Below are 20,200 nucleotides of genomic sequence, written 5' to 3'. Positions count from 1 at the left end.
TCTCACCAGACAACGGATTTTCATGTCCAAACTGCATTTATTTTGAGTCTTCTTATAAAGGATGGTCCAGTTATACATCACGGGGTGGGGTGAGGTTCCTGCACCGCCAACACTTAAAACACAAATAAACTCCTGCCCGTCTAGGCGCTACCTAAACACAACACGTCCCTACCTTACTTGTAGAGCACAGTTCACACATGGACATTATATGCGGCTTTCCTCAGCCACCATCAATACTGCAGCCTCCAGGCTGTAGCAACTCCAGTACCTTTTGGGGGAGTGTGGCCCAGTAGTCCTCCAGACGCTGGGCGTGCAACCCTCGTTCTCTAGGTGTCGCTAGGTCCTCCAAACCTCAGGCTATTCAAAGCCTTGTGGCCCCTCAGCCCTCCTGACTGAGACCACACACGGAGCCTCTGCTTCGCAGAACAGTCTCGCTCTCCCTCCTCAGACTGACCTCCTCAGAGGCACTTTATGCCGGCCTGATTACAGCAGGCCTCACCTGCGATCACCTCAGGTAGAAAGGAAAAACCCGTACTGGAAGGGTGTGGACTGGCAACTCCCTCTACCAAGCCTAGCCACCAGTCCAAGTAAAATCCAGCCCAGAAAATGTATACAAACATGTCTCAGCAAACTATGCTTTACTGGGACCACCGCCACTCTCTGGATTTTATCTGTCTCGCCCATCTGAGGTACCTGAAGTGGGACAACACACCTTCCAGCACTGTTCACATTACCACAATATATATATATACACACACTGTATGGTATTATTCATGGGGGTCACCCCCGTCTATCAGTGCCTGGAATATTACACTGATGGGAGCGTTATATGGAGCTGGGATATCGCAGAACTATTTATATTGAAGAATTTACAGTCAGACATTTAGTCGCCGTCACTGTGATACTGATTGATTATAATGTATTACACTCATAGTCCCTCTGTAATATGGATGTCTAAACAGCAGTTATATTGTCTGTTAGATTGTGTGTACAACTGGTAATATTATCTATGAGACCATGAATAGTGTATGATTGCTTTGTGACTGGGGTGTGATTGCTGTGTGACTGGAGGAGAGTAGTTTGGCTTTACCAGTTACAGTACATATAGCAGTGACTGGGGTGTGATTGCTGTGTGACTGGGGTGTGATTGCTGTGTGACTGGGGTGTGATTGCTGTGTGACTGGGGTGTGATTGCTGTGTGACTGGGGTGTGATTGATGTGTGACTGAGGTATGATTGATGTGTGACTGGGGGAGAGTAGTTTGGCTTTACCAGTTACAGTACATATAGCAGTGACTGGGAATAGCCACATGACTGCCTTGGTCTCCATTGACTTCTACTGGTGTCCGACTGTCCAGACATGAAAGCTGCAGTGTGAAGCTCTGCTCCCCTCCGTGTACAGGACACAATACATACATTGTATGACACAAGCTCCATCATGTTGCCCAGTTCGTAGATCCGTGTTGGAGCAGCTTCATATGAAATAGCTGCTCTCCCGACACATCCATACCTTACATAATCAACTCACTGATATCAGCGACAACTGTGCAATTCTTCCTTTAACACAGCCGATTACCGGGGCCCCATCAGACATTATGTGATCAGCTGACCTTTGGGGAACCCTTCTAACCAACAGAGAACCCCAATCCACCATGAGTCCAAATAGTTATTTTTCTAGGGTCTAGGTTCTTCCCTGTGTCGTCAGTGCCTCCCCTGATTCAGAGAATGATGGACCACACATCTCATTTCTCTCCTAGTGATTGATGCGTTTTGTTGCGACCAATGCTCCTCCTCAACACCAGCTCCCACATGCCATCCTTCTTCTTCCTGATTGGAATCACTGGGCTGGAGGATCTTGGCACTTTGACATCCATTTTCTTCTGCCTCCTCTATATCTTGGCTGTCCTTGGAAACTCTGCAATGATCTATATAATCTGGACTGAGAAGACCCTCCATGGACCCATGTACTTCTTCCTGGCTTTGCTGGCGCTCAACGACCTGGCCTACACCAGCTGCATTGTGCCAAAGATGCTGGAAATCTTCTGGTGGAACAATGGCCGCATTGACGCTTCTGCTTGTCTCACCCAGATGTTTTTTGTCCACCTCATGGCAGGGACAGAAACAGGAATCTTGACTGCCATGGCGTATGACCGGTACATCGCCATCTGTTCCCCGCTCAGATACACGTCCATCCTCACTTTTGTTGTTCTGGAGAAAATTGCAGCTGCCATTCTGGTCAGAGCCTTTGTCACCATTTTTCCCATCCCAGTACTGGTCAGTAGGTTGCACTATTGCGGTGGATATGTTGTGTTGCACTCATACTGTGACCACATGGCCGTGGTGAATGTGGCTTGTGGAGATACGAGGGTGAACAGTATTTACTGCCTTGTGTTGTCTCTTTCTCTCTCTGGTTTTGATCTGTTGTTTATTGGACTTTCTTATACAATGATCTTAGGGGCCATATTTAGGTTGCCGTCCAGGGCGGCTCGCCACAAGTCTATTGGAACGTGCAGCGCCCACTTTTTTGTCATTATGGCCGCCTATCTGCCTGCAATATTCTCCTTTGTTTCTTACAGGTTTGGACAGAAGACAATTCCACATACTGTCCACATTTTCATAGCAAACATCTACATTTTGTTCCCAGCATTCTTAAATCCAATAATCTATGGTGTAAAGACAAAGCAAATTCGAGACTGTGTCCTGAAGAAGCTCCAGGTCAACCAGAGACCTATATAGACCTCAAACCTCAACATCTTTAGATACGGTACTGATAAGACATTTTCATAGTTCACAACCTCAGAAAGAATCCTTTCCTCATGAGTGGACTTCAGACTGAAAATGACCACAGCCACAAGCTGCTAATCACATCCACTTACCGTATTTTTCGCCGTATAAGACGCACTTTTTCTCCCCCCAAAATGGGGGGAAAATGCCCCTGCATCTTATACGGCGAATGCTGTCAGTTTTACATCGCAAGCTGCGATGTAAAGTGAGCGGGGACTCAGGGAGGGACTGAGAGGAGGAGCTGGGGCCGGCAATAGCGGCGGGGCGGTGCAGTCACTGTACTATAGCCCCGCCCCGCCGTTCCGGTATACTAATATAATATGTCATATTCAATTAATGGTTATTAAATATGCCCCTTTATGCCTAATAGTACCTTAAATCCTAAGCGCTTCAGTACAATGCAGGCCGGGCGGGCGGCAGGGTAACTCCCTGATGTCACGTGCCTGCGCCGCCTACTTTATGAATGAAGCAGGCGGCGCAGGCAAGTGGCGTCAGCCGGCATTGTACTGAAGCGGTTAGGATTTAAGGTACTATTAGGAATAAAGAGGCATATTTAAAAACTATTAATTGAATAAGACATATTATATTAGTATACTGGAGCGGCGGGGGATCTGTGGATGGCACAGTTATGAGCTGGGAGGGTCTGTAGATGACACATGTATAACAGTGCCATCCACAGATCCCCCCCTGTAACAGTGCCAGCCACAGATCCCCCCATAACAGTGTCCGTCATCCACAGATCCCCCATAACAGTGTTTGTCACCCACAAATCCCCCCAAAACAGTGTCCGTCATCCACAGTTCCCCCATAACAGTGTCCGTCATCCACAGATCCCCCCATAACAGTGTCCGTCATCCACAGATCCCCCATAACAGTGTCCGTCATCCACAGATCCCCCATAACAGTGTCTGTCATCCACAGATCCCCCCATAACAGTGTCCGTCATCCACAGATCCCCCCATAACAGTGTCTGTCATCCACAGATCCCCAGTAATAGTGCCATCCACAGACCACCATTAGTTCCAAACCCACCAAACACACAGCACACCTTTTGTTTAAAAATATTTTTTTTCTTATTTTCCTCCCCAAAAACCTAGGTGCGTCTTATACGACGAAAAATACGGTACTTGTTGATCTTGAAGAAAGCAAAATGTAAATTATAATTATTTTAATACAAAGTTGCCAAAGTGATTTATAGCAATATCATATAACACTCTGCTTTCTGTTATTATCAGTGTTGCTGGTATTTTGGTGAAAATGGAAATGAATCTCAATAAAACATCAGTCTTCCATTATTCTGTTTTACATTTCCAACGTATCCCAAGAGGACAGATCCCAAGAGATTCTCATAGATCTTTAGAAATCAGAGCTAGAGATGAGCAAACATCTACAAATTCTCTTTGTGTTCGATTTGGCAAATTTTTCAAAAAGTTCAGTTTAGATGCGAATCAACATTTCTCCAATTGCCCTGGAAAATGGTATATAAACCCCTGTAGTCTCCTAGGACTAGGATTTTATAGTAAAACGTATTTCTTTTTCATTTATTGTTCTGAAACGCAATGACAGAAAATAGTAAATGATGTCTGAGTGACACTGGCATACATAGCTGTGGGGAAACACACGTATGATGGCGGTAACATACAGCGTGTTTAATATCACACTGTGCTGGCACATATGTTCTGCTTCTTCATATTCTAAAGTAGTAGTAGTGGCAGCAGTGCAGATGTGGAACGGTAGGATAATAAAAGGCACATGACTGTAATAGTAGTAGGTATTAGTAGTGATGGTAGTAGTAGTAGGGTTAGTAGTAGTAAAGGCATCAAAATCCACTGAGTGGTATGGCAGAGACTGCACTGCCAGCAACTTGACCAAGAATTAAGCTTGCCGACCCGTGGATTGCTGGGTGTGTAGAGTTGTGTCCTGGCCACACATTCCGTTATTGGTGGCTGATGACAGAGTAGGAAGAGTCTGAGTGGGAGAAGCAGTAAGTGATAATGAGCATGACAAGGATACTGCACTGCACTTGGATGTGGCCTGGCTGCCACAAAGGAGACAGCAAGAAAGAGGGCATGCTATTTTCCCACTTGATCTGGTGATGCTGCTTCATGTGCTGCAATACAGCCATGCTGCCTCCAATTGTGTTTGATCATCTGCAACGGGTGCCTCCCCCTAGGCCCGGTGTAGGAATGCCGAGTGGTATAGTGCGGCCTAAAATGTCTCTTTATGTGTCGCGCTGCTCCTACCTGGATATGGCTGGACCCCAGGCTTTGGCTCCAAAGCAATAAATAGCGGGAATAATTGAGGGATAAAAAAATAACTGGAGTCCAGACCTTGAGATGAAGTTCAATGGCAGCTTTAATTTGCATAAACTTTCTCCAAAACGGTTTACAGGCTTTGTCTTGGTTCTAGCAGGCTTTAGCATGAAACTGGCAGGCAAACTCCACTCTGCTATATCTGTTTCTCTCTGACTCTGCTGTACTGACAGGCTGGCTGTATTACTTTGATTCTTCTGTATGCTGAACTTCTTCTCTGTAGTCTGACTCTAGGTTATGCCCGGGAACTTTCCTCCTGGCTCCTGAGGCTTCAAGCTTTGGCCTCCATGGCCAGCAGAGCTTAGAGTTCTCTGGCTGGCGTGGGCACAGTCTAGCAGAGACATGCCCCTGCACACCCTTCCCCTAGCATGGGGTAAGCTAGACTGACTAGGACTCCTGCCCCACCCTTCCTGCAGGAAGTAGGACTTGCCCACCTCTCTCCAGAGGGGATTTAGAATGGAATGGAATGTTCCATTCTATCTAAGTACAGCTCTGCCGTGTTTGCTGCCACCTGCTGGTGAACCAGGCATATTACATGTTATAAACAGTTACAAACATTAGTATAGATGCACATTACGGAGAGGACCTGGAACATAATGCATAGATGACTTTATGTTAGACCATTAAGGACAGTAGAAGGGTGTAGGCGTGACAACAATACTCGGGGGTGTTACACATTAATTGCTTATTTTAAACCTGCAGATCTTGCACACGGCAATGCTTTAGTGTTCTGGCACTGTGGAGAAAAACTGCCTAAGGAAGATACTTGCACAGAGCTATCAACAGCCGAGCTTGGCTTAGGTCTGGCACATTTTCAGCCTGCACCCACAGTATCAGCAGCTTCACCAGTTCCTGAGCTGACCATATGTCATGGTGCGGTTCACTGTGACAGTTGTGGCTGTGCAGGCTGGACTGCAGGCTCCCTCGTGTCTGGCTGCAGGCTGACACCTGTGTATGCTTGGGGCTGTGTGCTGGCTGCGGTGGTGTTTGTGAACTGTTGCCTGTGTGTGTCTCCCCATATCCATATCTCTGTGGCTCCTGTCACCGGTGCCGTGCAGGCTGGCTGCATGCACTTTGTGTACTGGCTGTGGGTTTTCCCATGTATGCTGGTTCTGTGATGCGTGCTGGCTGCAGCCTTGTGTGTGAACAGGGTCTGAGTATAGATGCAGAGTGCGGATCTGTCACTCCTTGTTGTGTAGGCGGCTGCCTATAACCTCGTACTGGCTACAGTTATTCTGTGCATGCTGGTTGTTGTTTGGGCGTGCTGGCTGCAGCATTTGTAACACCCCAGAGTGGTGTTACCATTCCTACACCCTGCTACTGTCTCTAATGGGCTAACATAAATGCCATCTTGTGTATTGCTTTCCAGGTCCTTTGCAGTGTGCAGTGATATAATCTTTCTATGTAACTGTTCTTACATGCAATATGCATGGTTCACCAGCAGGTGGCAGTGTAAATGGCAGAGCTATACTTTGAGAGAATGGAACTCACCAGTCCTGCTTCCTACCAGCAGGATGGGCCAGCAGTTCCAGTTAGTTCTAGTTTGTGTTGGAGTTCAAGTCTGGATAGGAGAGGAGTAAGGTGTGGCACGCTCTGACGTGCCTATGTCAGCCAGAGCAGCCTAAGCTCTGCTGACCATGGAAGAAGATGTCTGGAAGCCATAGGGACCAGAGGGAACCATTCTTCGATCACCACAAGATAAATCAGCAAGAGTAATTGTTCTTCGGCTGAAAATAAGTTATTTGCTAAGTGTCAGAAGGGGAGTAACAGTTGACGGCACCCCATCCAAGGATTCCAGAACTGACCAAAAGTCCAGAAACCAGATTTAAGGGTTTCGTGCAGCACCAAGAAAGAAAGACAAGTAATTAAGCAAGCCTGTCAGTACAGCGGAGAAAGAGAGAAAGCAGAGTTATTGAGTTTGCCTGCCAGTTTGTGCTAAAACCTGCTGGAACCAAGGCAAAGCCTGCAAATCGTTTGGATGAAAGTTTATTCAACTAAAGCTGCTGTTGAATTTCACAACAAGGTCTGGACTCAAGTTATTTTTCCTTCATCCCTCAATTATTCCCCTTTTTAATGCTACAGAGCCAAAGCCTGGGGTCCTGCTGTATCTATGTAGGAACAACGCGACACATAAAGAGATATATAGGCTGCACCACACCACTCGGCATTCCAACTAAGAGTACTTTCACACTAGCGGCAGGATGGATCCGACAGGCTGTTCACCTTGTTGGATCCGTCCTGCCGCTATTTCGCGTGCCGCCGGACCGCCGCTCCGTCCCCATTGACTGTAATGGGGATGGGGGTGGAGCTCCGGCGCAGCACGGAAGTGCATGGTGAGAGGCCGCCGGACTAAAAAGTTCGACATGCAGTACTTTTAGTCCGGCGGCCTCTCGCCGTGCACTGAGCGATCCGATCCACAATCTTATCCTCTTTCTCCTCAATAATAATGTTATACCTTTCAGAAGCCAGGGTGAACTATGGCTTACTGCTACTACTGTTACTACTACTACTACTGTTACTACTTCTACTGTTACTACTACTACTACTACTGTTACTACTTCTACTGTTACTACTACTACTACTACTGTTACTACTTCTACTGTTACTACTACTACTACTACTGTTACTACTTCTACTGTTACTACTACTACTACTGGTCTGAAACCTGGTGCTGCTACACACATTGTGACTTTAGGAGGACGAGGCCTGGATCTTTCGTTTTCCACTCTTACAGTTTCCAGAAATGTTATTATGAGGCCGATAAATGAAAACAACATACAAAAGAGGCGGGGAACACCCAAATAATCGTAGGGTGCTGCCTGGTTAAAATAGTAGCGTCCATACAACAAGACAAAGTACACAGGTACTTTTGGTGTGGTTTTAGTTCCTGTGCACCTTTTTATGTGCCTATAAGAGAAAAGTCCCAGGTTTGGTGCATACAGATCATTGAGCGGCAATAGCAAGATTGGAAGTGTTTTCTGTAAAGACAGAGAAGCCGATAAACGTCCCCCCTTCTATACACTGCATTGACAATTTCCTTTGGGAATAATGCAGTGTTTGTGGTAAAATTTCCTTGAACTGTGCATTTAATATCACTGGTTCAACAATTACATTTTTGCACGATAAACATACAGAGCGAAGCAATAATACACCCACTAACAGCAATATAACAATGCATGTTTTTAGATGAAATTTCTTTTAATACTACGTTTAATATCACTGGTATAAAAATTGTGTTACTGCCATGAAATGCTTATATGCAGCAAGGTTAATAAAAGAAGTAGTACCCCAGAGAGGGAACTACCATTCCTACACCCTGCTACTGTTTCTAATGGCTAATCAATAGTCATATGTGTATTTATTCCAGTTCCTCTTACATTGTACCTTAATAGTATTTCTATGGAACTGTTATGTTCATGTACTGTGCCTGGTTCACCAGCAGGTGGCAGTGTATCTGGCAGAGACAGATCTTTAGAAAGAATGGAACTTACCATTCTCACCCCTTTTTGGGCAGAAGTGGGCTAGTCCTGTTTCCTACCAAGGATGGTGTTGCAGGAAGCTACAGTTAGTCTAGAGTTGGAAAGAGACAAGTCGAGTCATGGCGCAGTGTGGGGAGTGCCCCCTCCTGCAGCAGGAGTCTCTCAAGGAAAGCAGCTCATAGAGCTCCATGACTCCTTGCAGTTTATAGACTGGGTATTGCAAGGGGGTCAACAGCCAAAAGCACCCCACACACAGGTACTAGTGTTGATCGAGCACTGTAGTGGGAGAACCAGAGCATTAAACCAGGCACCCCCTGCTCTGAAGAGGGGAGGGCGTCTGGTTCATAGGAAAAGGTCAGAAATTGATGGAAACACCACCGAAATGGTTCGGGAACAGCATGGGGAGGATGTCTGGATGCATCTTGGACTCCCAGGTCGCTGCTGGGAACCATGTTGTCCAAGTAGTACGCCACTATTACAGACTGACAATAATACACACAAAACCGAAGAAAAAAATTTTTTGGAGGAAAAATTGTTGGGAAACATTCTTTCCTGTATATTTACTTGCATATAAAGTGCAAGTGCTGCCAAAAAATACAAGAAAGAGGCTCCGATACAACCTGTATATCACATAAAGGAGGGCCTCATTCACATTGTGGTACAATAGTTCAGGTAGTGGGACTCCTACACTCATAAAGCCTATGCACTAAGTGAAAGGCCTGCCAAACATTACAAGGAACCAGCGCTCCAATACACCCTTTATTACACATAAAGGAGGGCATCATACACCCTTGAAAAATTATAATTGATGGCCTGCTGGTGACCCTCAAAAACATTTGGAGCGAGGGCCTGCTGATCTGACCATTTAAAACCTTAGGGGCGAGGGCCTGCTGCTGATCTGACCATGTAAAACCTTAGGGGCGAGGGCCTGCTGCTGATCTGACCATCTAAAACATTATGGGTGAGGGCCTGCTGCTGATCTGACCATCTAAACATTATGGGTGAGGGCCTGCTGCTGATCTGACCATCTAAACATTATGAGTGGGGGCCTGCTGCGGAGCTGACCATCTAAACATTATGGGTGAGGGCCTGCTGCTGATCTGACCATCTAAACATTATGAGTGAGAGCCTGCTGCTGATCTGACCATCTAAACATTATGGGTGAGGGCCTGCTGCTGATCTGACCATCTAAACATTATGAGTGGGGGCCTGCTGCTGAGCTGACCCTCTAAAACATTAGGGGTGAGGGCCTGCTGCTGAGCTGACCATCTAAACATTATGGGTGAGGGCCTGCTGCTGAGCTGACCATCTAAACATTATGGGTGAGGGCCTGCTGCTGAGCTGACCATCTAAACATTATGGGTGAGGGCCTGCTGCTGAGCTGACCATCTAAAATTTATGGGTGAGGGCCTGCTGCTGAGCTGACCATCTAAACATTATGGGTGGGGGCCTGCTGCTGAGCTGACCATCTAAACATTATGGGTGAGGGCCTGCTGCTGATCTGACCATCTAAACATTATGAGTGGGGGCCTGCTGCTGATCTGACCATCTAAACATTATGAGTGGGGGCCTGCTGCTGAGCTGACCCTCTAAAACATTAGGGGTGAGGGCCTGCTGCTGAGCTGACCATCTAAACATTATGGGTGAGGGCCTGCTGCTGAGCTGACCATCTAAACATTATGGGTGAGGGCCTGCTGCTGAGCTGACCATCTAAAATTTATGGGTGAGGGCCTGCTGCTGAGCTGACCATCTAAACATTATGGGTGGGGGCCTGCTGCTGAGCTGACCATCTAAACATTATGGGTGAGGGCCTGCTGCTGATCTGACCATCTAAACATTATGAGTGGGGGCCTGCTGCTGAGCTGACCCTCTAAAACATTAGGGGTGAGGGCCTGCTGCTGAGCTGACCATCTAAACATTATGGGTGAGGGCCTGCTGCTGAGCTGACCATCTAAAATTTATGGGTGAGGGCCTGCTGCTGAGCTGACCATCTAAACATTATGAGTGGGGGCCTGCTGCTGAGCTGACCATCTAAACATTATGGGTGAGGGCCTGCTGCTGATCTGACCATCTAAACATTATGGGTGGGGGCCTGCTGCTGAGCTGACCATCTAAACATTATGGGTGAGGGCCTGCTGCTGATCTGACCATCTAAACATTATGGGCGAGGGCCTGCTGCTGAGCTGACCATCTAAACATTATGGGTGGGGGCCTGCTGCTGAGCTGACCATCTAAACATTATGGGTGAGGGCCTGCTGCTGAGCTGACCATCTAAACATTATGAGTGGGGGCCTGCTGCTGAGCTGACCATCTAAACATTATGGGTAAGGGCCTGCTGCTGAGCTGACCATCTAAAATTTATGGGTGAGGGCCTGCTGCTGAGCTAACCATCTAAACATTATGAGTGGGGGCCTGCTGCTGAGCTGACCATCTAAACATTATGGGTGAGGGCCTGCTGCTGATCTGTCCATCTAAACATTATGGGTGGGGGCCTGCTGCTGAGCTGACCATCTAAACATTATGAGTGGGGGCCTGCTGCTGAGCTGACCATCTAAACATTATGGGTAAGGGCCTGCTGCTGAGCTGACCATCTAAAATTTATGGGTGAGGGCCTGCTGCTGAGCTAACCATCTAAACATTATGAGTGGGGGCCTGCTGCTGAGCTGACCATCTAAACATTATGAGTGGGGGCCTGCTGCTGAGCTGACCATCTAAACATTATGGGTAAGGGCCTGCTGCTGAGCTGACCATCTAAAATTTATGGGTGAGGGCCTGCTGCTGAGCTGACCATCTAAACATTATGGGTGAGGGCCTGCTGCTGAGCTGACCATCTAAACATTATGAGTGGGGGCCTGCTGCTGAGCTGACCATCTAAACATTATGGGTGAGGGCCTGCTGCTGAGCTGACCATCTAAACATTATGAGTGGGGGCCTGCTGCTGAGCTGACCATCTAAACATTATGGGTAAGGGCCTGCTGCTGAGCTGACCATCTAAAATTTATGGGTGAGGGCCTGCTGCTGAGCTAACCATCTAAACATTATGAGTGGGGGCCTGCTGCTGAGCTGACCATCTAAACATTATGGGTGAGGGCCTGCTGCTGATCTGTCCATCTAAACATTATGGGTGGGGGCCTGCTGCTGAGCTGACCATCTAAACATTATAGGTGAGGGCCTGCTGCTGAGGTGACCATCTAAACATTATGGGTGAGGGCCTGCTGCTGAGCTGACCATCTAAAATTTATGGGTGAGGGCCTGCTGCTGAGCTGACCATCTAAACATTATGAGTGGGGGCCTGCTGCTGAGCTGACCATCTAAACATTATGGGTGAGGGCCTGCTGCTGATCTGACCATCTAAACATTATGGGTGGGGGCCTGCTGCTGAGCTGACCATCTAAACATTATGGGTGAGGGCCTGCTGCTGAGCTGACCATCTAAACATTATGGGCGAGGGCCTGCTGCTGATCTGACCATCTAAACATTATGAGTGGGGGCCTGCTGCTGAGCTGACCATCTAAACATTATGAGTGGGGGCCTGCTGCTGAGCTGACCATCTAAACATTATGGGTGAGGGCCTGCTGCTGAGCTGACCATCTAAACATTATGAGTGGGGGCCTGCTGCTGAGCTGACCATCTAAACATTATGGGTGAGGGCCTGCTGCTGAGCTGACCATCTAAACATTATGGGTGAGGGCCTGCTGCTGAGCTGACCATCTAAACATTATGGGTGAGGGCCTGCTGCTGAGCTGACCATCTAAACATTATGTGTGGGGGCCTGCTGCTGAGCTGACCATCTAAACATTATTGGTGAGGGCCTGCTGCTGATCTGACCATCTAAACATTATGGGTGGGGGCCTGCTGCTGAGCTGACCATCTAAACATTATGGGTGAGGGCCTGCTGCTGATCTGACCATCTAAACATTATGGGCGAGGGCCTGCTGCTGATCTGACCATCTAAACATTATGGGTGGGGGCCTGCTGCTGAGCTGACCATCTAAACATTATGGTGAGGGCCTGCTGCTGAGCTGACCATCTAAACATTATGGGCGAGGGCCTGCTGCTGATCTGACCATCTAAACATTATGAGTGGGGGCCTGCTGCTGAGCTGACCATCTAAACATTATGAGTGGGGGCCTGCTGCTGAGCTGACCATCTAAACATTATGGGTGAGGGCCTGCTGCTGAGCTGACCATCTAAACATTATGAGTGGGGGCCTGCTGCTGAGCTGACCATCTAAACATTATGGGTGAGGGCCTGCTGCTGAGCTGACCATCTAAACATTATGGGTGAGGGCCTGCTGCTGAGCTGACCATCTAAACATTATGGGTGAGGGCCTGCTGCTGAGCTGACCATCTAAACATTATGGGTGAGGGCCTGCTGCTGAGCTGACCATCTAAACATTATGGGTGAGGGCCTGCTGCTGAGCTGACCATCTAAACATTATGGGTGAGGGCCTGCTGCTGAGCTGACCATCTAAACATTATGGGTGAGGGCCTGCTGCTGAGCTGACCATCTAAACATTATGGGTGAGGGCCTGCTGCTGAGCTGACCATCTAAAATTATGGGTGAGGGCCTGCTGCTGAGCTGACCATCTAAACATTATGAGTGGGGCCTGCTGCTGAGCTGACCATCTAAACATTATGGGTGAGGGCCTGCTGCTGATCTGACCATCTAAACATTATGGGTGGGGGCCTGCTGCTGAGCTGACCATCTAAACATTATGGGTGAGGGCCTGCTGCTGAGCTGACCATCTAAACATTATGGGTGAGGGCCTGCTGCTGAGCTGACCATCTAAACATTATGGGTGAGGGCCTGCTGCTGAGCTGACCATCTAAACATTATGGGTGAGGGCCTGCTGCTGAGCTGACCATCTAAACATTATGGGTGAGGGCCTGCTGCTGAGCTGACCATCTAAACATTATGGGTGAGGGCCTGCTGCTGAGCTGACCATCTAAACATTATGGGTGAGGGCCTGCTGCTGAGCTGACCATCTAAACATTATGGGTGAGGGCCTGCTGCTGAGCTGACCATCTAAACATTATGGGTGAGGGCCTGCTGCTGAGCTGACCATCTAAACATTATGGGTGAGGGCCTGCTGCTGAGCTGACCATCTAAACATTATCGGTGAGGGCCTGCTGCCGCTTTGGTGATGTTGCACATATGCTGAAACTATGGTCAATAATTCCAATGTGCGAAGGGAGCGGCTGGGTGAAACCGGAAGTGCTTTTGTTGAAACATGTTCTGCAATGACAGCAGGACCTTCAGTCAGGGAGGCAGAAGAGCAACTGTGTATTCTGTCCACACATATTAATACACATCTATCTATTTAATAATAACATTCTCATAGACAGGTATAACGTCCTTATATAAAATAATAAACGATTAACCATGTGCAGATCTATTATCACTCAATCTGCATCACAGTAGGCGAATAGTGCAGTATAATATAGAAGAAAGGAAAGTTCAGCAGCTCTCACCTGCCCCACCTTCACCTGTGAGCACGGAGGACCCGTGTCAGGCCTGGGTAACGTATTGCAATATGGTTGAAGAAATCCAGCTCCACTTCGGTAAAGGAAAAATGTATTTTGCTTGCGGTAAAATCACATCCAGTTACAGTTACAAAGTCGTTGTCTACATGTTTCGGGCTACTGAAGACAATTCGCGCCCTTACTCGTGACACAATACAACATTAAAAAGTGGCAGTATTTATAGAGGGACTGCACCTGTTTTCACTGATTGTGGTCACATGACTGCGGGCAGCCTCTAAAACATGCCGCACCTATGAACAAGACTTCTCATGAGGAAAAAGCCTATACAAAAATGTGCAACATATGCTCTGGCTATAAGAAACAAAATTAAAGGAGAGAGTTTTTTGAGTTTTTTTTTAACTTTTTTAAGGGATGGCTGTGAAGTGCAGGAACAATGACATAATGAGTTTATTGTTGCAAGATTAGGTCTAGACGTCTGTTCAGACCATCAGGTTGCCACGTGTTCAATGCGAAAATCCAAAAGGATTCTCTATTTAATAATTTTCTTTTGTAATCCCCTCCTCTTTTTGGCAAAAAAAAATTTCTATACCCTGTACCGCTAGATCCGATGTATCACCACCATGGCAGACGGCAAAATGCAGACTAGCTGCAGATATATTGCGACTGCCATGGTGGGGCACATCGGAAATGTGCCTGCGTATTCTGGCATTAGTTGTGCAACCTACATATTGCAGTTTGCATTTTCTGCATGTGATTAAATAAACTGCAAAGGTTGTGTTGCAATTAACATAGAAACCTAGAATGTGTCGGCAGATAAGAACCATGTGGCCCATCTAGTCTGCCCAATATACTGAATACTATGGATAGCCCCGACCCTATCTTATATGAAGGATGGCCTTATGCCTATCCCATGCATGCTTAACCACCTCCACTGTATTTGCAGCTGCCACTTCTGCAGGAAGGCTATTCCCTGCATCCACTACTCTCTCAGTAAAGTAATACTTCCTGATATTACTTTTAACCCTTTGCCCCCCTAATGTAACACTATGTCCTCTTGTAGCAGTTTTTCTTCTTGTAAATCTTCTCTCCTCTTTTCCCTTGTTGATTCCCTTTATGTATTTAGCCGTCTCTCTCATCTCCCCTCTGTCTCGTCTTTCTTCCAAGCTCTACATGTTAAGGTCCTTTCATCTTTCCTGGTAAGTTTTATCCTGCAATCCATGGACCAGTTTAGTAGCTCTTCTCTGAACTCTCTCCAAAGTATCAGTATCCTTCTGGAGATATGGTCTCCAGTACTGAGCACAATACTCCAAATGAGGTCTCACTAGTGCTCTGTAGAGCGGCATGAGCGCCCCCCTCTGTCTACTGGTAATGCCTCTCCCTATACACCCCAGCATTCTGCTAGCATCTCCTGCTGCTCTATGACATGGTCTGCCTACCTTTAAGTCTTCTGAAATAATGACCCCTAAATCCCTTTCCTCAGATACTGAGGTTAGGACTGTATCACTGATTGTATATTCTGATCTTGGGTTTTTACGTCCCAGGTGCATTATCTTGCACTTATCAACATTGTTGTTACAAATCTTTGTGTCATCCGCAAAAAGACACACCTTACCATTGAGGCCTTCTGAAATTTCGCTGATAAAGATATTAAACAATATGGGTCCCAGAACAGATCCCTGAGGTACCCCACTGGGGTACCCCACTGGGAACAAGACCACGGTCTGAATATACTCCATTGACTACAACCATCTGCTGTCTGTCCCTCAGCCACTGCCTAATCCATTCAACAATATGGGAGTCCAAGCCCAAAGACTGCAATTTATTGATAAGCCTTCTATGTGGGACAGTATCAAAAGCCTTACTAAAGTCCAGATAAGCGATGTCTACTGCACCTCCTCCATCTATTATTTTAGTCACCCAATCAAAAAAACCAATAAGATTAGTTTGACATGATCTCCCTGAAGTAAACCCATGCTGTTTTTCATCTTTCAATCCATGGGATTTTAGATATTCCACAATCCTCTCCTTAAGTATGGCTTCCATTAATTTCCCCACTATTGATGTCAGGCTTACTGGCCTATAGTTGCCCGATTCCTCCCTACTACCTTTCTTGTGAATCGGCACAACATTTGCTAATTTCCAATCTTCTGGGACGACTTCTGTTGCCAGTGATTGGTTAAATAAATCTGTTAATGGTTTTGCTAGTTCACCGCTGAGCTCTGTTAATAGCTTTGGGTGTATCCCATCAGGCCCCTGGGACTTATTTGTAGTAATTTTAGACAGCTGACTTAGAACCTCTTCCTCTGTAAAGACACCTGCGTCAAAAGATTCATTAGTCTTCTTTCCTAACTGAGGTCCTTCTCCTTCATTTTCCTTCGTAAAGACTGAACAGAAGTATTCATTGAGGCAGTCAGCTAGTTCTGTATCTTGTTCCATATACCTTCCTTCTTTTGTTTTTAATTTGGTAATTCCTTGTTTTAGTTTCCTTTTTTCATTTATGTATCTGAAGAATGACTTATCGCCTTTTTTCCCTGACTGAGCTCATTTCTCTTCTGCCTGTGCTTTAGAAGCTCTTATAACTTGTTTGGCCTCTCTCTGCCTAATCTTGTAAATTTGCCTGTCATCCTCGTTTTGTTTGTTTTTTATAATTCCTAAATGCTATATTTTTGTTTTTAATGATTTTGGCCACTTCTGTTGACCACAGTGGTCTTTTCCTTTTTTTGCTTTTACTGACAAGCCTAATGCAATTTTCTGTTGCCTTCAATAGTGCCACTTTTAAGTAGTCCCATTTCTCCTGGACTCCAATGAAACTGTTCCAGTCTGATAGGGACTCGTATACCACTAATCTAATTTTAGAAAAGTCCGTTTTTCTAAAATCTAAAACTTTTGTTTTTGTGTGGTGTGACTCAGTCACTGTACTTATAGTAAACCACACTGACTGGTGATCATTAGATCCCAAGCTTTTCCCTACAGTAATATCAGATACCAAATTCCCATTTGTGAATACTAAATCTAAAATGGCTTCCTTCCGGGTTGGCTCCTCAACTACTTGTTGTAGAGATTATCCCAGTAGGGAGTTTAGAATATCTGTACTCCTGGCAGAACTAGCTATTTTGGTTTTCCAGTTTACATCAGGAAGATTGAAGTCTCCCATAATGATAGCTTCCCCCTTCAATGTCATTTTAGCTATTTCCTCTAGTAGATCATCTAATTCTTTGACTTGGCTAGGTGGTCTATATATCACACCTACACGAGTTACCTAATGATTATCAAGCTGCAAGGTAACCCAAACTGACTCCAAATTGTTCTCGCTAACTTGTATCAAATTAGATTTTATGCTATCTTTCACATACAGGGCCACCCCTCCCCCTTCTTGCCTTCTCTGTCTTTCCTGTATAGAGAGAACCCTGGTATTGATATATCCCAGTCATTACTCCCCTTGAACCACGTCTCAGTAACAGCCACTACATCTTCATTCTCAGAACAGATATGTTTTCATTTGAAAAATCCTGCCAGTTGAAGCTGAAACAAAAGTATTAGATATCAACATGTGGGTGCAACATATGCACCTATAATGTCCGCACCTATAGCTTCCTTTGGTCATGAGCCAGACAGGCTGTGATTTTTTCTTGTCCTGATACAAGCTCGGACTGACATAGTTAGCTATAGTGGCGGACCGTTTCAGCCGACAAGGGGTTAAAATCCGTTTAGGCGATATGCCCCTTTCCGAGAGACAGGCACAGCTACTGCAGAACACCAACCTCCCGAACTGGATACAAAATAGCACTCCAAACTGGAACCTCGCGAATAGCTGCCGGCAGACGAACAGGAAAAGCGTATCAGTCAGCTTACACTCCTGGCAATCAGTCTCCAACAGCATACAGGGAATCCCCCCAATAACGAGACAAGGCTCCGTGTTGAGGGTCAGCAGTGGTCTGATGTGCTGGCACACCCAGCCTGGTTTTTATTACAGTTTTGCAAATACAGAACAGATACAACATATCCCCACAATGCATCATGGTTTCCTCCTCTCTGCCTGGGAGACGACCGAAGACAATCCAATTATCTCTCAGGACAAAAGGGAGATCACCAATACACATGTGGAGACAACAGGACAGGAATCACCACCCAAACATACAATGTCACACCCCCACAGCAAACACTGACATGTAACATATCCCCAGATAGCTCAAGTCTGAGTGCATATCATTAGGTGAATGGCACTCAGAATACATGAATACAATAATATTAGCTATCTGGGTGCCCTCACATAACATACAATTTACCCGAACGCATAATAACATAAAATACAATTCTACAGACAGATTTAAGCTGTGCGGCCGGTCTGTCTTCTCCTTTACAGTTACTATGGGCCATAATGCTGAGGCAAGAGGCTTTTAAACAGCCCTCTCCAAAACCCAGTGGCGAGGTTGGTTTCGCCACAGTGGGTGCTCTTCTGGCTGCACAATTAACCCCATCTGCAACTATGTCCGTCCATTCTCTATCATATGCCAGGACAGGAAAATGCCTTTTTACAATGTGGCAGATCTGTGTAAACAGGTGCAGTCCCTCTATAAATACTGCCACTTTTTAATGTTGTATTGTGTCATGAGTAAGGGCGCGAATAGTTAACGTCACAGCATATAGCAAGGGCATTTTTGACTGCAGATACTGTTGGCAGCTCATGTGTTAAATCTCTCATGTCTTCTGCCAGCATTGTGGTTTCTCCTGAAGAGGGGGGCGTTTCCTTTAGCACTGTGCCTGCCTGTTTGAGTATTTGATTCACTCCCTTATTCCCCCTCCTTTTTCTTAGGTTCAGATCAGATGGTCTCTCCTGTCCCTCCCCCTAGAGTTAATAAATAGGATGGCTTATCACTAGGGATGAGCGAACCCAAACTGTATAGTTCGGGTTCGTACCGAATTTTGGGGTGTACGTGACACGTACCCGAACCCGAACATTTTAGTAAAAGTCCAGGTTCGGGTTCGGTGTTCGTCGCTTTCTTGGCGCTTTTTGAAAGGCTGCAAAGCAGCCAATCAACAAGCGTCATACTACTTGCCCCAAGAGGCCGTCACAGCCATGCCTACTATTGGCATGGCTGTGATTGGCCAGAGCACCATGTGACCCAGCCTCTATTTAAGCTGGAGTCACATAGCGCCGCCCGTCACTCTGCTCGGATCAGTGTAGGGAGAGGATGCAGCTGCGACGTTAGGGCGAGATTAGGCAGATTAACTCCTCCAAAGGACTTCATTCAGAGATCGATCTGCAGCTGTGGATCATTGAGCTGCTGATACTCAATTGCTCACTGTTTTTAGGCTGCCCAGAGCGTTTTTCAGTCACTTTTTTCTGGGGTGATCGGCGGCCATTTTGTTTCTTGTGGTGCGCCAGCACAAGCTGCGACCAAGTGCATTTAACCCTCAATGGTGTGGTTGTTTTTTGGCTATATCCTACATCAGGGGCAAGCTGTCACCAAGTGCATTTAACCATCAATAGTGTGGTTATTTTTTGGCAATATCCTACATCAGGGGCTTGGCTGTGCTTGCTATTTTATTGAGGGGTGAAATACAATTGCCAAAATAGCAGTACCCTAAATCTGGTGTTTCAGCTGTGGCTAGCCAATTGTAATACTGTCTGCTGTCTGGCAAAGGATAGATTTTTGTTCAGGGTTGAAATTCCCAACTTAGCAATTTCCTAAATCAGTGGTTTCTGCTGTATCAGGCCTACTTTAAATCTATCCCTAAAAGGGTATATAAGATTCAAGGTGCTGATAGGGTCATTCTGAATAACTTCACACACACGCTTCTGTGCATTTCCAAGTCTAATTCTGTCCGTAAACGTATACCTGTCACCCAGCGCCTAAATACTAGGCCTACAATTTATATCCAGCTAAATCTGTGGTTACTGCTGTGCCTGTATTAGTGTAATACGGGACCTAAATAGATGCCAGATAGTGTTAGGTGCCTGTAAAAAAAGGCCTGAATTTGAATTCAATACATTGGGCCAAATAATATTTTTGTTGTTGTGGTGAACGGTAACAATGAGGAAAACATCTAGTAAGGGACGCGGACGCGGACATGGTCGTGGTGGTGTTAGTGGACCCTCTGGTGCTGGGAGAGGACGTGGCCGTTCTGCCACAGCCACA

At 46.3% G+C, this 20,200-nt stretch overlaps 1 protein-coding gene across 1 annotated transcript; it reads left to right on the top strand.

Annotated features, from left to right (window-relative positions):
• Window positions 1–1,781: 1,781 nt before the first annotated feature.
• On the top strand, window positions 1,782–2,735 carry LOC122931318 (olfactory receptor 52N4-like). Its single transcript, XM_044285383.1, has one exon. The coding sequence runs from the start codon at window positions 1,782–1,784 to the stop codon at window positions 2,733–2,735; it is 954 nt and encodes a 317-aa protein (XP_044141318.1).
• Window positions 2,736–20,200: the final 17,465 nt, after the last annotated feature.

The sequence above is a fragment of the Bufo gargarizans genome, chromosome 3 (assembly GCF_014858855.1).
Source record: "Bufo gargarizans isolate SCDJY-AF-19 chromosome 3, ASM1485885v1, whole genome shotgun sequence".
Lineage (NCBI taxonomy): Eukaryota > Metazoa > Chordata > Amphibia > Anura > Bufonidae > Bufo > Bufo gargarizans.
The sequence above is the reverse complement of the archived record's forward strand: the minus strand, read 5'-3'. Positions and strand labels throughout refer to the sequence as shown.

Coding starts and splice junctions, on each gene's coding strand:
- LOC122931318 (XM_044285383.1), top strand. CDS start 1,782: ATGCTCCTCCTCAACACCAGCTCCCACATGCCATCCTTCTTCTTCCTG.